The sequence below is a fragment of the Drosophila biarmipes genome, chromosome 3R (genome assembly GCF_025231255.1).
Source record: "Drosophila biarmipes strain raj3 chromosome 3R, RU_DBia_V1.1, whole genome shotgun sequence".
Classification (NCBI taxonomy): Eukaryota; Metazoa; Arthropoda; class Insecta; order Diptera; family Drosophilidae; genus Drosophila; species Drosophila biarmipes.
In genome coordinates this window covers 21,108,701-21,126,003 of record NC_066616.1, presented here as the reverse complement: position 1 = coordinate 21,126,003, position 17,303 = coordinate 21,108,701, and the positions used below count along the sequence as shown (strand labels likewise).

General features: G+C 41.6%; 1 protein-coding gene across 1 annotated transcript in view; it reads right to left on the bottom strand.

Moving 5' to 3' along the window:
- Positions 1–3,778, bottom strand: part of LOC108026209 (tyrosine-protein phosphatase 99A) — a 114,659-nt gene extending 110,881 nt beyond the window's left edge. Inside the window, exon 1 of the mRNA XM_017097018.3 lies at positions 3,391–3,778. Coding sequence (XP_016952507.1) covers positions 3,391–3,505 — 115 coding nt within the window. The 5' untranslated portion in view covers positions 3,506–3,778. The remainder of the gene's footprint in view (positions 1–3,390) is intronic.
- Between the last annotated feature and the right edge of the window lie 13,525 nt (positions 3,779–17,303).

Genomic DNA, 17,303 nt, shown 5'->3' with positions numbered 1-17,303 from the left:
TAATTTAGAAAATTGTTTTTAGCCTCTGTTGCTCGTCCCTGCGCTTTGGCCAGGCAACTTTGCCCCGGGCAAGTGAGAATTTCCTAGAGGGCCCGAATGAATCTAATAAAGAAATTACTCCAGACAGGATCGCCGCCAAGGACGGGGCCCACACTAAATAAAATCTCGGCACATTTCCCCCACGATGTCGCCAGTGGTGCGGCGTCTCTGGTAATGAGCTGAATATAAAGTGCGTGCCCCGAATCGAGGGAGTCCTAAATCGCTGTTTGCTCTTAGCCATAACATGAATAATTTAAAAACAAAGGCGAAACGATTTGCGACGTGCGCCCAATACACTTTGCCGCTGTAATTGCAGATGTGTGAAAAGGATCCGGGCCTCGGAAAAAGGACATTCTACGCGGCCTAATAGCCGCAAACAAAGGCAGCCGCCGTTCAAGCATTCAATTCACCAATTTGCGCTTAATGCCTGACTATTCCTAAATGGCCAAAAAGACAATGTGTCTGGTCCCCGGGGGGAAGAAACCAGGTACAACTCAAGCACACGTGGCGCTGCTGCAGACCCAATAAATAAGTCCGGATGGCAAAAAATTGCCGATTCAAGCTATTCGTATGCCCGAGGTGGCAGAACAGTTGTCTGACTTATTCATGGGGGCTGCTGCCACCATTGTTTTTATTGGTTACCCATTAACTTAATGTTGTATCGAGGCGACAGCTTTTCAGATATGTTCGCTTGGTGGGGGAGTGGATCCCCTGGCTAGGCACTTTGCTACGAGCCATTCTGCATTTTTATACATTAGAACAGAAACCATTATCTGGGAGTGGTAGTTGGTAAATTATGTATGTTAAAGGAAGTACTTAATATTTTAAGACCTAATATCTAATATCTAAAAATGATTAAAATAAATGTATATCTTAAAGGAAGAGGTGTTCCTTAGTTATTAGGACATAAAGATATATGTAATATTCCCTAACATTTATTTTTGTTTAAGATAAATTAAAATATTATACATCATAATATTTATCATACATAGAGTGCCTCAGAAATATTATTCTTAGCCATACCTTATCAATTTATATTCCAGAATGCATTTAAAAAAGTTTAGAACACTTCGAGAGCTGTCTACTAAGAGATAAGAACTTCCCGGAAGATGGGCAATTTGGGTGATTTTTCCCCTGCGCAGGAGGGCGTGCGGCAGGAAGCCGCCTTTGTTTCCTTGCATCTCAAAACAATCTGGGTGGCATCGTTTATGCCAACAATTAGCCGCATCCAGCTGCAGTTACACGCCCACTTGAGCCAGTGGCTCTATGGCAAAGCGTTAGATGGCTGATGGCAGGGGAAAGTAGACCAAGTACACTCTGTTTTGTTCGAAGCCCGCTTTGTTTGTGTGTCGCCGGGACTTTAATTGCGAAAACATTTTCAAAAGTTTTTCATAAATTTCTCGCACTTAACCGAAAGTACATAACGCAAACAAAAGTAAAGTAAAAGTGTGTGCTACTTATGCAGCTTATTTCCAGTGTGTTGCAGTTGCACTGGCAGTCGCAGTGGCAGTTGCAGCATCAAACTTCGCTGCAATGGCGGCAATGCACATCAATAAAACGAAAATTGCTGCAGAATGGTGCGCAATTGTCCTGGGAAACTGAAAGGCGTTGGAAAGGCGTTGTGTGTCTGTGTGTGTGCGTGTGTATCTGTGTGTGGGCGGCTAGGGGGGCGTGGCAGGTTGCTGCAATTGTTGTTGCTGCCGCCACTGCTGCTGCAGTGAAAACAATCGAAATTATAGCAAACAAGCGCGTAAACTTTTCGCTTTCATGGTCGGATGTATCTATGTGTGAATGTGTGATTGTGTGCGGTTGCTGTGTGTAGCTGTGTGTGTGTCCTGCAGTTTTATTGCCGTTCTGCTGCGGCTGCGGCTGAAGGCAGACATTAAAATGCCTGACAAAAAGCACCGCCAACTGGCAACCTAATGCCAGTGCACACACTCACACTCGCACTTTCGCCTCTGTAATCGGGTGTGTTTCTCAATCAGAGATGCCTAATTCAAAATTTTAAATATTTTTTTAATGTTACAGCCTTACTTAAAAGAGGTTTTTGAAACTTATATCAATAAAAATGCAGCCAGAGCTGCCTAAATCACAAATTTAAACAAGTGTAAAATATTTTTGACTCTTCAAAATTGTAATTGTAAATTAATAGATAATATTTATAAATATTTATTAATAAGGTAATAAATTTATTAAAAGTGGTAATTTATTTTTTGAAAGAGAATAATATTTGTCTACTCAAAAGTGCTTTTTGGTAATGACTTCTGAGCTTTTTACCATTTTTACAATTTCCGGAAAACCCCAAGTAAAACATTTTCCAAAATTATGAAACCCAACCGTCATCACTAGTTTATGCGGTGGCTTTTTATGTTAGCGCCAGTTTTTGCCACCGTTTTTTATTGCAGCTCTTGATGACGAGCGAACTGCGCTCATTTGCGTGCACATTTTCCGAAGCACACTTTTTGGGGCCGTGAAAAAATGTGTGTCAACAAAAGTTTCGGTTTTCCAGCTGCAGCGAATTGTGTCCGCTTTCACTAGTTGTTTTTGCTGTTGCCACTATTGCCATTGCCACTCGGTGACCGAATCTAATGGCACGCTGGAGAGGAGGGCCGGAAAAACAGGCAGAAAACCTGCCTGCAATTAGAGATCCCAGTGGAAGTTGCAGAACAACCCTTTTTCCCCTCTGCCACTTTTCGGGGAACTAGTTATGCTGCCATAATTAAATGTAAATTATCACCATGTGCACAAAACTGTTGCCATGTTTACTTATTTATTTGCCAGTTAATTAGTTCGGAATGTGTCCCGAAAATCTGGTGACTTTCCCTGCTGAGCTGGGTATTACAAACCACGTACAAGAAATGTAATTATTTTCATTACATCTACAATGCACACACATCCAATAAAAGTGTACAAAGTACGGCCAACGAAAAGACAACAATGTCGCTGGCATTTCCAATACAAAGCCCGGAGTGCCAGAGTGCGAGGCTTTTGTTTATTTTTGACATTGACGTCCCTCATTAATGTAAACGACGTCGACTGGCGGCATAAAAAGGCGACCTTCTGTAATTATAATTAATATGAAAAGAACATGAGCTCCCTGTCCCCTCGATTTGCCGTGTCAATGGTTCTCCGTTGACCCGAAACCAATAGTAGGGGAAGCCAAGAAAGTTCAGGGGGCAGGAAAAGGGTGGGTTGCAAGGACCTCCTGCTCCTTGAGTTGCGTCTTTCGCCGCATTAAAAATTCCATTAGCTGCAAACTGCCCGCGTTAATTAGTGGAGCAAACAACAGCTGATAGAGATTTTGATCGCAAGACCCTTATAAATATAAATATATATTATTCCAGGACTTACCGAAGATGCGTCCTGCCCGCGTGGGTGGCAATGTGGCCAAAGTCAGGAGCAGCACACAGACAGGAAAGATGGGCCCTCGACGATTTCCGTTTCCGGCCGATATGCGCAGCGTCATTTTGTTTGATGCGATTTGGGTTTGGTTTTTATTTGGTTTTCTCTCTTTAATCTAAAACAATTTATGCGGTGGTTTGCGTTACGTTTTTTTTTTTTTGTTGAGTTTGGTAGGGTTTTGGTTTTTAGTTTTGCGCCCTTGGGCTTTCCGAAATCAATTTACATTTGTTTTTTGTTTTGTTTTCAGTGCCAATTAAACTGTGTTTGCGTTATGAACTGTTGCGTTTTTTAGTTATTTTCGCTTTATTCAGTTTTGGTTATTTTTTGTTTGCACTGATTTTGGCTTTAGGTGATCATTTTGAACGAGCTGCAAATACGAGAGAGAGAGCAAAAATGAAAATTAAATTTTTTGTGCAAGCAGGATCACATTTGATTTGCTGGCGATTGATTTTTGCTTTCAATCAGAGTGGGTATATTTGCTAAGGTTTTTTTTTTGGAGTGGTTTTGACCTGATTTAAGAGGAAATGGGGAAATTTTAAGAGCTTTTATTTGAAATTTTTATTTCAATTCTGTTCCTAGTCAATCTAAATTCGTCAAATCAAATTTAATATTACTCCTAAGACCTGAGACCTTAACACGTTTAGAAATAGTTTTGGAGAGTTTTAAAATTGAACCAGATTAGTACCTAGTACTTTATTTTTGTTTTATATTGTTTACAATTTTCTGAGCTAACCAGTAGTATCCACCTCTTATTAAATCAACTTTGTTTTCTTGTGATTTCTAACAGATTGTGTGCTTCTGCCACCGGTCCATTTTTCAATTTTCAATTTAAGGGACTTTTACGGTCTCCTAAAGACCCCCAGACACTATCCCTTTCGCTTTAGTCTTTGCGGCTGCGAAATTAACTAAAGATGTCAGTCCGGAACAGCGGGGAATATAAAGCGAGTGTGTGTGCTAAAGTTTATATGCTGAAAATGAATTTGGCATTTTTACAACAAGCGAGAACAGCGGCGCTCTCGGAAGTCTGACAGCATAAAATGGAGTGAAATCTCTGCTGGTGGTGTGCAGTCAACTAATGTGGCCAAAAGGGGTGGTGCAGCGCAGTGGTGGGGCGACGGGCCAGTGGGTGGGCTGTAAAACCCACTGGGGAGAAGCTGCGCTCCATAGTAAAAGTGAAATGCGCCGGAGGCGGACTGCACATTTAATGCGGCAACAGTTACAACATGTGGCAGCAAATGGCGATTGCTGTTGGCCCAAACAACTTGGCTTGCGACTATAAAAACTGGGAGCCTTAAAGCTGCCACCGTGCCCCCCTTTTCAACTTTGGCAGCAGCAGCAGTAGCCCGTGCAACAACTACAGCAACAACAACCATGGCAACAACCACTGACAACGAACAACGAACGCAACCCGCCGCACATTGCACATGACGTAAATGTTGTGGTTGCTTTTAAAAACTTTGTTTTAATGTGTTTGCTGCAGGCTGCAAGTTTATTTTTTGTTAAACCCCCTCCGGAGCACCCTCAGCCACCCCAAACTATGTTGACGTTAAAATTTTAAGTTCAAATTTGTAACTTTTCACGGCAAGTTTCAATGGAAACAGAGCGATGTGCAGACGGCAAATCGCTTTGGACCTCGGGCGCTATACGCATTTTCCTTCCACTTCCACAGATTGTTGCAAAATTCCTTTGCTTTAACCAGCACACACAAGCACTTTTTCATTTTTTAACGCACACCTCGGGTTTGAACTCTTTTTCAATATGATTTTCCTCTTTTTTGCGCCCTAACGTATACCGATTTGCAGAAAAAATCAAAGAAGTGCCGGCAAAATATTATACCTGCCGCAGCTGGTAATTGAAGTTATTTTCCACATTACACACCCTTGGTTTTCCGCGTGGGCAAAAACACATTGACTTTTTCACAGACACCACATTGTGTGTGCCGGCACGAGTTTTCGCACATAAAAACTCCGTTTGTGTAAATAAGTTTTTTCATAAATACGTTGTTGTTTGGTTTTGGCCGTGGCCAGGAAACAACATTAACGTAAATTTGTTTGGGTTTTCTCCTTAAAAATAAATATCATAACATTGAGTATTTTTTGAGCATAATATTGGCTTTGCTTAAGAATCTGGAGGGTAAAAAAAATCATACAGCTTATGCGGGGCCCTCAGAGGAGCTTTGAAAGACTAAAGTGAAAGTTTTTCATTATAAATAATAAACCTCTTGATTTATTTTAAAAAAATTATTCTTCACATTTATTTATTCAAATATTATTGTTACTAACAATGTTACAACACGGAAAATGCACTTTTATTTTGAAAAATAACTCATTTCTCAATTTTTTCTAAATTCTAATAACCTACTAGGTCAATAATAACATTGTACAATTAAAACATACTTATTTACAAAGGCACATAGGTAAAAAAAATAACACGAAATGGAAAGGTTCAACTGCCCGTAAAAATATGTAACTGGAATGGTATTGCCGTTCTTGATACACAGCTAATCGCTGTTATTAGTTCTCACACCAACAGCGAGGCCTTTGTAATTCTTCGAAAAAGTAGACCCCTAATGAAGACGTGGGCCCGAAGAGAAGCCCATTAATAGTCGCGGCTAGACGACCCCAAATAGTCAACGCCTTACGCTAAGCACCTTAACGACAATTGCCCCCTGGAAAAGCATTTTCATCTCCGGTGGCAGTCCGTCAGTGGTCGTCACTCAACAAGTTTCGCCCCACCCAGGTCCGGAAAACAGAAAAGCAGGGGCGGATGGGGCTGTCCACCACCCGAATCCAGTTCGTAATGACCGGTCGTGGATTGCAGAGTGGCGCAATGTGCCCGGTGGCAATTAAAGTGCCTCGGAACTTGTAGTTTGTAGTTGAGCAACATTTTCTCAATTTTCCACATAATTCCGAACGCACGCCCCTCCCCCACTCTCGGCGCCTGCTATGTCAGTTCTTTTTGCTACCATTCTTGGCCATTAGTCCCCTTTGGGTCCGTGGACAGTTCCGAGCCGCTTTCATGCCCGAGTGCCCCAAACGGCGAGTGCAAAACAGTGAGGAGCGTTAAGTAGCTGGATGTCAGTAGCCGATTTGCAGTTATGACAACACCACTTGCCAGGCCAGTGCAGCGACGCCCCTTTCGGGGGCGAACTTTAAATTAAACAGTAGCCAAAGGCAGGAGCTGCCAGTCGAAACCAGCGGGAGATGTGACTTGCGGCACGGAGAAAAACAAGGCACACTAAGCGATCATTTTGATATTTAAAAAAAAATCATTTTCACATTTCCACTTTACTAGGTTTGCACACCACTTCCTAAAAAAAAATATTAAAATTCTATTCTAAGCTGCCTGAAATAAATCGAAATATATGATAAATTATATTTAAAAATGTAAAAAGAAGTTAGTATTGTAAACTCCTCTAAAAAATGCACCCCCTTTAAAGGGAAGATTTTTTTCCAATTCTCAAAACATGTCAAAGAGTCCTCTTCAATGGTTAGTTAAGCTAAATATTTAATGTAAGTAATTCATAAAAACTTTTTTTTTCAAGTTTCTGTGGTTACTGTGGCTCAGATTTCTCCAAGTGCACGGGTAAAAAACAGTGCGGCAGTGAAGAGTGAAAAAATATGGCACTGCATTTGCCATGAGGCATGGGGCACGCGGCACGCGGCACGGGGCACGGGGCAGGGCAACAAGCAGCCCGGGAATCGTCGGAGTAGAATCATACAAAATATGCACGGGACGGCGGCAACACCAGCAACATCAGCTGGAACAGCAACAGAAGTTGTAATTTACAGCTTATTTACGTTGGAATAAAAAATGAATTAAGACAACGAACCAGCAGCATGACAGCAGCTTCCTCCCCGGGCAACTCGCAAAAGGTAAATGCATAAATAAATCAGGCAAAGTCCAACAGTGGGCAAAAATAAAAAGGACACAAAATAGTGAAGGAGTGGCGGAGTGCAGCACAAGTTAGAGCGGGTAAATGCAGGACTATAATTAAATGCTTTGACATGAAAGAAAAGCAGTTGGCTAAATGGGAATGCTGCAACTTGGTTAATTAGCACGGCCAGAGGTGTCGCGAAGGTCCTCCATAGATTGAGCCAGTTTAAAGTTTAAGCCATATAAAATAGGGGATAAAACACCTGTAAAAACACGTGTCAAGTGGAGTCGTCGCTGTGTAGTTTTTTGCCACGCTGTCGCCACTTGGTGGCACACATAGATGGAGATTATAAGGCCAGACGTTGCACAATGGGTGTGCGAAAAATAGAGAGAAACACAGGAATATAAATACAAATAGAAATAACAACTGCAGCAGCAGAAGCTTAAGTGCAACTGCATGGCTCAAGTGTTGCCACAAGAAGGGCTTTTCGCCCAACAACAAGTTGCCTTCGTTGCAAGTGCAGCTGCAACTGTTGCCCCGCCGAAAGCACCATATAAATCGCCGAGCGCAACAATGAACTTATTGCACGAAGAGTCCTTCAACGGCATTTATCACATGCCAACCGCATACGCCTAATCATCTTGTAAGCATTACTAAGCATTACCTAAACCTCAACTCGAAAAGGACACTCGACTAATTCGGTTTGGATGCCGGGGTGCAGCCTGAATTTATTTTATTATTTGCTGATGTTTGCAATTTGGGCACGTGCCGCAAATTCTAAAATAGTTGAACGTGTGCCGCCACTCTGCTCTGCCAGAGCCAAAAATCCTTCTCCTCCAAAAGGTTAAGCACACACACAAACACTTTCTGGTTCCATTTTTTTGGGTGGGGCTGGGGGAAAGTAGGTTTTAAGGTCCAAGAACCATTTTTGCGCTCCGCTGGCTTTGTTGACAAACATTTTTTGAGTGGGGCAAACATAATGCGAAAGTGTGGTAGAGGCAATAAGAGCGCTGCTGCCGAAATCAGCGCAAATTTAGTGGCAAAGCAAATAAATTTATTTAAGTTTCTCCCAGCCATTGTTGTTTATTTTATTTTTATATATTTTTCGCTCGCCGACGAAATGTCTCAAGTCGCTAGATGGCTGGCTGGCTGGCTGGCTTTTATTGCCCCAACAAATGGCTGTCGTGGAATTAAGAAAAATGGCGCAAAAAGGGTTCTCCAGCATGGTTTTTGTTCAATGGCACATACACACACAGTCGATCGGGTGGCCCTTTGTTTGGTCCTGCTTGGTCCTGGGCCCGGGAAAAGCACCCAAACTGCGAGAGTCCTAACAATAATGTCGGCTATTAGCGGCAGGGCATGACCGTGTCCCGGGTCAGCAGTTTAAAATAAAAGTTTGCTACGAATGGGTCTTAATTTTCCCTCGAAATGCCAAACCAATTTCCCTGCCAGACCAAACCGAACCGACTAACCAACCGCCCACGACACTCACTAATTAAACTAATTAACTGAGATGGCCGAGGGATAAGTTGGCCAAAATGTCTTGGCCAGCGCGCTTCAAGGCGCAAGCCGAAAGGGAAAACGCTCTGCAAAGTGGGTCAACACAAATCCGAAAAACCCCCCGAAAATGCAAAATATGCTGCAGCATGAGCTTGGCCTTTTATTTGCTAGCTGCTGCCTCTATTATAAATCGTTTAGTTATGCTTGTGGGTCAAAGGGAAGTCTGGGGGATAACCACCTTTTGCTGTATTTTATTCTGCTGCCACACAGGACCTGCTGTCAGTTACTGGTTTATCCTCGAGATCGTCGGTATTTGGGATCTTGGCACTGGCCAAGCACACGAACACAAACGAAAACTGAACACCGAACTGGACACCGAATGCCTCATTTTATTTTCTTCGATTTTTAATCATTTATAGAAGACTTTCATGATTATTCTGGCATTCACTGGGTGTATTTTTGCCTGGCTCGAAGCACTTTTCGTTGGCCCTGTTGGCCTCTTTGGCTGAGATATATTCAGCGTCAGGATAAACGCGCACACACGCGACGCGAACGCACGAAGTCCGGCAGCGCCAGCGGACACATCCTTACGAGCGCACAACAAACACGAAACTGAGCCGCTTCGTTTTTGCGCAAATAAATTCCCAGCTGAAAGGCAGAAGCCGCCGCCGCCGTTGCACCACCCAAAGAACCCTCTGTAAGGTCGGTGGTTCGTGGCCGACTTCGGCTTTCTGGCGGCTTTCACCACGCACACGGCAATCCGCCGAAGTTCCGAGCCGCTGTTGCCTAGATTTGTGCGCGGGTGGACGCTTCGGCTTTCGTCCTGCCGAGAGCGAAAACACTCTCTCTCTCTAGGGAGAGAGCGGCAGAGAACGCCTGTTCCACTTTCAACTCCGAAACGAAACTCACCACTACTCCGAATAGCGGTGGCCTTATCACTGATAAGAGCGGCGCTCTTCCGAGGACACGACCTGCTCAAACCGCTCAGGTGACGAGCGTTCCGCCGCGAACTGAATGGGATCGGAGGCAGCCAGTGTTCGAGGAACATCTGGAGCAGTGCAGTATAGACCTGGCTAACCAGCAGAAGGTTTAGAGATTTCAAACTAACTAAAGAGTTATTTTCGTTTGATTAATTTAAGTTACTAATGGAGATTTCTATAGTAAACATATATATAGTGTTTTTATAAAAAGCCAAGCTGGTATCTCATCCTTATCCTTTGATATCGGATAACATTCTGTGCAATTCCAAAATGTTATCAGCCAAATCCTGTTTTCCTTTAACAGTTAATAATTCCCAACATAATTTATAACATAGCAGTCTTTTGTAAATACGAAGTAATGTTAATTTACTTAGGCCAAAAGATAACATAAGATGTTATTTCTGTTTACATCCAGCGGCTGTAACTTATTCGACAGATTTCGAGCGAATGTAAAACCCCTTCAAACATAACAACAGTAACATCGAACTCTTGTATCGGTTTTACAGAAGTCCTTTGACCAACAGGTTTACAGCTCATTCAACAGCAGGATAGGTTATTCGAAATCGAACTGTCACCTTAATGGCAACTGTGAAGGACGAATCACTTAACATTTTCGGTATCACCAGTAACAGCAGGAACTACCCCTGCGTCCTTTGCGAATGTTAGCTTTGTGAACTGTTAAAAATTCGAAAGAAATAACATTTTGTAAGCCCCTGCGTCCATTGCGAATGTTATTTTAGAGAACTGTAAAAATAAAATTCGAAAATAACATGACATCCAGTTCGGTCCAGAACTGGCTGCAAAGTCAACATTAACTTGTTAAAAATATGTTAACTTCAAGAAGGGGAGAAATGCGAGTTGATGCTGTCATGAAATGCTGTTCAATCCTCGAATGACTGCGCTATTTTGGTCTGGGGTTTAACATACGTAAGCATACGTAGATGTTGGCACTTATAAGCACTTTCTTCCACACTTCTAGGTTCCATTACTTAAATTATTGAATTCCGATATTGACGTGGAATACCCAAGGAATTTGTGTTATAATTTTCATATAATCTACTTTACAATATTTTATCGATGGTCCAAATTTAACCCATTTTTATTCTTGAGTATTCCGTATTTTCAATGGATTTCAGTACTACAAAACTGCTCTTCTTTTTTTAGTAATTTGGGTAATTGGATCCCGACTTAGACATGGGATACCTCTAGGAATTCTCTAATAATTCTCTAATAACATACATCAAAATAGTTTCGTTTACCCATGGTCAAAATTTTAGCCCATTTCCATGTTTGGATTGTAATTTTATCTAACGGATTTCAATATTGGACCCCAAAACGGCTTTTCTACTTTTTATAACTTTGGTAATTGGATTCAGATTAAGGCGTGGGATACTTTTATGAATTTGTGCTCCAATTCTCTAATAATCTACATCAAAATATTTCCGTTTACCGATGGTCAAAATTTTAGCCCATTTTCATGTTCGGATTTTAGGTTTTTTCAATGGGTTTCAGTATCAGACCCGAAACTGCACTTCTAGGTTTCATAACTTTGGTAATTGGATTCCGATTAAGTCGTGGGATATCTCTATGAATTTGTAATCGAATTCTCTTATAACATACCGCAAAATATTTATTTTTACCGATGGTCAAAATTTTAGCCCATTTTCATGTTCGGATTTTAGGGTTTTTCAATGGGTTTCAGTATCAGACCCCAAAACTGCACTTCTAGGTTTCATAACTTTGGTAATTGGTTTCCGATTAAGTCGTGGGATATCTCTATGAATTTGTAATCGAATTCTCTTATAACATACCGCAAAATATTTATTTTTACCGATGGTCAAAATTTTAGCCCATTTTCATGTTCGGATTTTAGGGTTTTTCAATGGGTTTCAGTATCAGACCCCAAAACTGCACTTCTAGGTTTCATAACTTTGGTAATTGGATTCCGATTAAGTCGTGGGATATCTCTATGAATTTGTAATCGAATTCTCTTATAACATACCGCAAAATATTTATTTTTACCGATGGTCAAAATTTTAGCCCATTTTCATGTTCGGATTTTAGGGTTTTTCAATGGGTTTCAGTATCAGACCCCAAAACTGCACTTCTAGGTTTCATAACTTTGGTAATTGGATTCCGATTAAGTCGTGGGATATCTCTATGAATTTGTAATCGAATTCTCTTATAACATACCGCAAAATATTTATTTTTACCGATGGTCAAAATTTTAGCCCATTTTCATGTTCGGATTTTAGGGTTTTTCAATGGGTTTCAGTATCAGACCCCAAAACTGCACTTCTAGGTTTCATAACTTTGGTAATTGGATTCCGATTAAGTCGTGGGATATCTCTATGAATTTGTAATCGAATTCTCTTATAACATACCGCAAAATATTTATTTTTACCGATGGTCAAAATTTTAGCCCATTTTCATGTTCGGATTTTAGGGTTTTTCAATGGGTTTCAGGATCAGACCCTAAAACTGCACTTCTAGGCTTCATAACTTTGGTAATTGAAGCCCGATTAAGTCGTGGGATACCTCTATGTGATCGAATTCTCTTATAACATACCGCAAAATATTTATTTTTAGCGATGGTCAAAATGTTGTCCCATTTTAATGTTCGGTTTTTAAGTCTATCTAATGGATTCCAGTATCGGACCCCAAAATGGCTCTTCCAGATTTCATAACTTTGCCAATCGCATCTCCATTTAGACGTGCCTCCATAAATTTGTTGTCAAATTCTCTAATAATCTACATTGAATTTCCTTTCCTCTCTTACTTCCTTTTATCGGCTGTCAAAGTGTTAACCCTTGTTTATGTTCAGCAGAACGGTTTATACATTGCAGATGTGAGTTTCCCTTAACTAACATTTCAGTCCTAATATGCAAGACCATACATTCTGTAAATTAACGTTAAGTCATACGAGAATTATTAACATTCATCTGAAAATGTTATTTCCTTTATGCTGTATACATAACATTACAGAGATATGTAGCTGCTTTTGCTTACATTTTCGAATTGTATTGTAAGTGTCGGAATCAAAATCTTTACATTACATTTAAATTTTGCAGGTAACATAATCTGTATCTGTGACATCGATCTATATTGTGAACTGTTAGCAGGGGAGATGACATAAGCCTTTACAGTCTACTTTTATCTCTCACATTCATGGTCCTTAAATAATAAAAAAAAAAATAATTACAACATAGTTACCAGTTAAAATTAATTTTAAAATTATTGGATTCGGCTTGAGATTTCATTCAGCATTAAACTAAATGGGTTTCTGAATACACATAACTTCACCATCTGACCAATTTTCCAATCGAACCCAATAATTTGTTGTGCTGATCAGCCCGCCACTTCCGCAATTATCTCGGGGCCCCAGGTACCTGCCCCTAAACGCTGGCCACACCCCCTCGAGCCGGTCAATTGCCCACAATTTAATGGCTATGAGGAAGGCTCGGATACTTACTCCCCCCACCAGCAACATCCTGATGCAACTGAAAACCCACCCTCAGGAAGTCAGCAGTGCAATCGTGTTCGCAGTCCTGTAATCGCAGGCTCTTCATGTTGTTGCCGTTGTCAACGCCTCTCAAAAAGGGAGCAAAAAGGGAACGTCAAGGATCAACCCCTGTGCGAAACCAGCGACGATTTATAACAAATTTTAAATTACAAAAAATTGCAACATTGATAAGGGATCGGGATATGGCATCGGGCGAGACCGAAACTAATTCGCAACAAGCGCAATAAAAATTATGAACAATAGCGGAAATTAGCCATGGCATCGGAGGGGTAGGGAAAGTCAACTCGCTCTGCGGTTTTTCGCCAACAGACAGCGCAACGAAATGCCAACCAATGCGTGACGAATGCAAGCTGCGTTCAACAAATGGGGGGAAAGTACACAGAAAGAGGAAATCTGGCATAGGATCTAGTTTTCAAACTGAAAAGATGTCTAAGAATTTTTTAAAAAAATATTTATGTGTTTTTAATAAAATGTTAGCATTATGATTTAATAGAAAGTCATATGGATTTGTTGTTGAAATATTCATGGATAATCTATATTTTCCCTGTGTACTTTAAGGACTAGCGGGCGCAATTGCAGATGACATTGGGGATAACACTTTCGCTGGGGGGCCGGAAGTTCATGGGGGCGAAGTTCACGGCCCCTCCCGGCGAGCACAAACTTTAATTCGCAACTTTCTCGATTTTTTTCCATTCCGAACCCAGGCATTTTCCATGTCCTCGGTCGCGGTTGAGTGGCTGCTGCAGCTTCCGGCGCTGCACCTTTTCGCCCCCGGGCACATGTTCGTGGTAAGTTGATACCGCTCTCTATATATCCATCCAGGCAGGATGTGTGTGTGGGTACTGGAAAAAGTTTCCTCCTCGGCTGGGATAAAGGATACTGAGCTGCTGCTTCGAGGGCGAATGACACTTGACAGTGATTTATGGCCGGGGCCACTGATAACCCGCCAAAAGCAAACCCAAAACCAAATCCAAAGCCGAGCGGCAAGTGCAAATCCAGGGCAGCCAGGGTGCCCGATTGTCTCACCCCCGAGCTGCCCCGACTCACCCCCTCGAATTCCAATTTATCTATATGTATATATCTAAATATATTTCCATGCCGCAAATGCTGCAATTCCGAGCCAAAACGCTCGCATGTGCAATCATTTTTTATCGCAAATCTCCCGCTCTCCACATCGCTCACAACTCTAAGCGGCTGTTGCGAATCGCTGTCATGCGGTGAGGTCCTGCCCCGCCCCCGTTCGGACCGCTTACCGCTTCCCGCCCTTCTTTTTTCGAGTGCCCAGCGGGGTGTTAAATTGCCAGAGCTGCAGCCTCAATTTCAGCGTCATTCAACGCCATTAACCTTCTGCCAATTTCAATAAGTCAGCGTTGCAAAAAGGGGAAAAAACAGCCTGGCATTCATGGAAATCTGCTGCAATTGCCGAGCACTACGTCAGTCCAGATCTAATACAATATTGATAAGCAGGAATATAAGGAATATAATTGACCAAGTGCACAGTCGTAGAGAGCGAGAAGCTAAATGCGAGCCTGTCAAGTTGGACATGCATGTCCTAAATTACACTCGACTCACTGGCCGAAACCACAAGGGATGGCTCGCATACAAATGGACATTGTTAATGTTCGAAATTTTAAAGTCCAAACTCTGCACTTGATGGGCTGTTGAAATTCTAGACAAGCCAAGCGTAGGCTTTCCTTCTCCGAACGAAGGAAATAGGGCTCTTAGCAATTTGGTTTTATTTATTGCAGAAGCATATCTCTTCCTCGCATCTCTGTGAATATTACGTAGTTTTGATTTTCCTCCTTTCCCTTGGAATAGGTATTCCAAATATAAAGCATGAATGGGCAATAAGAAAACAATTTGCTTTTGCTTGAGAACTTTTTGAAGATGAATTGACTGTGATAAGGAGATTTACAAAAGCTCCAGATGAAACACGAATTTGAAGCAAATGTTTTAATTCAATAGCTGACGATAGAATTTCTTTCAACTGAAAATATTTACATATTGTATGTATGGACAATTTTTTAAGATTTCATTTATTCATTAAAATGTTTTTGATCGTTACATTACACATTAAATTTATCATGAATAAACCATAAATATCCTATATTAATATTTATACTGCTATATTATTTCGGTTTATTTTGATTTATATGTGAGATAAAAGAGATACATTAAATGGTTTGTTGCAAACTTTTTTATCCAAATTAACAAGGTGTTTGAATTAATAGCATTATTAATTAAACCCCATTTTAACCGACAAATTCAACTTGATATTCCGCTGAAGTGAGAAACCACGAAACTGGGAACTTGCCGGCCCCAACATCGATCGCAGTGTTTTCCAGCATTTTCCACTGTTTTGTATTTTTATCCCAGGTATTTGTATGGCGGCCCGCACACCTTTTCTGACCGCATTCCCCAGGCGGCGGACATCGGGCCGTTCGTTTGGTGGCTGCGCTTGTTGCCATTTCCGCTTCCGTTTGCCGCTGTCGTCGTTGTCATGTCTACATGTCCTGCGTCCTGTGTGTGTGTATGTGATGCATGTCCCGTGTGTGCGTGTGTGTATGTGTGCCTCAGCCGTGTTGCACATAAATCGTTTAAAATAAAGTGATAATTGCATTTGTGTTCCAACTGTCAAAGTGACGTCAGTCCAGGGAAGTCCTTTGCAGCTGTATCGCCGTATTGGTGTATCGGTGCGTCGGTGTGTCGGTGGGACGGTGAGCCTGTGTGCGTGGCTTAACGGGAACTGCCTGCATCGCGAGGACATTTTATGAATGTCGCCGCCGTATGAATAATTGCGATAGCAGCCAATTTGAATGCCCCCATCCCATCCATCCATCCAGCTATCCTGTGATTCCTTCTCGTTTTGCCACAGTTTCGGGGGTTGTTTACGGCCCCTGTGTGTATGTTTTAATTTCAGTGTCACTGTGAAGTGGATTAAAGTATTTCCATCGGCTTACAACCTAAAACGAGTGCAACCCCCGGCAGTTGGGCCGCCCAGCGAGCTGCACTCCTGGCTTCCCAGGCGACAAACGCACTTTTCCTGCCTACTGCACTGAGAAAAACCAGTGTTTTTAAGGAAAATTTAATTTTTTGAGACTACTTCTTCCCAGGACTAAGCACAAAATATTCCTTAATGATGATTTTGATTTTAAAAATAATATGATAATAATAATATTTTAAATATATATTTCATGACTTGAATAATTTTATTCAAAACTACTATAATGTTTTAGTATCATATATTATCGTACCTAGAAAAATATTATATTTAAAATAAAATAATCTACAAAGGTATGTAAAAGCAATATAACATATTAGTTTGAAATAAACTTTTTCTGAGTTACACAAACTACGGATCCCTCTCTATAAGATACCCCCAAACCTACCCCATTTTTTTCTCCAGTGTTCTGGCATGTGAATTTATGGCGGCTGCTATATAAGGCATTCCCACCTCGGCCAGTGTCTGTGATTAATATGCAACACCCCGTTGGCTCGTTGTCTGAACGGAGCTCGTGTGAAGCGGCCAAGTGTTCCCGCTCCCCGAACCCTCTCTATCGAATTGAATTGTTACGCAAATAGCATTAATATTTATATTGTTTTTTATTCAGCGGCAAGGGTGCTGCAGTCTGCAGACGGGATGACGTCAATTGCGATGCTAAGTGCCACTGCAAACAAAGGGGGGTATTGAATGGAAATGTCGAGAGATCCGCGGCATGTGGCAAATTAGGTTGCCTTTGATGCGCGCTCACGAGGGCTGTGGAAATTAATAAAAATTATGCAAGAAGCAAACCAATATTAATTCACTCAACTGGCGCTTCCCGCCGAAAGTGTTTCGCTTACATGGCCGGCTGTCAAGGCCCCGGCCTGCATTGGGTCAAATCGCGGGGTCTTGGGGTTAAATCGACACGAACTTTGCGTGTTTGCTGGCTGTCGAACCCTACAAAAAAAAAAAAAAAAAACACGTGTCGATTTGATGAAT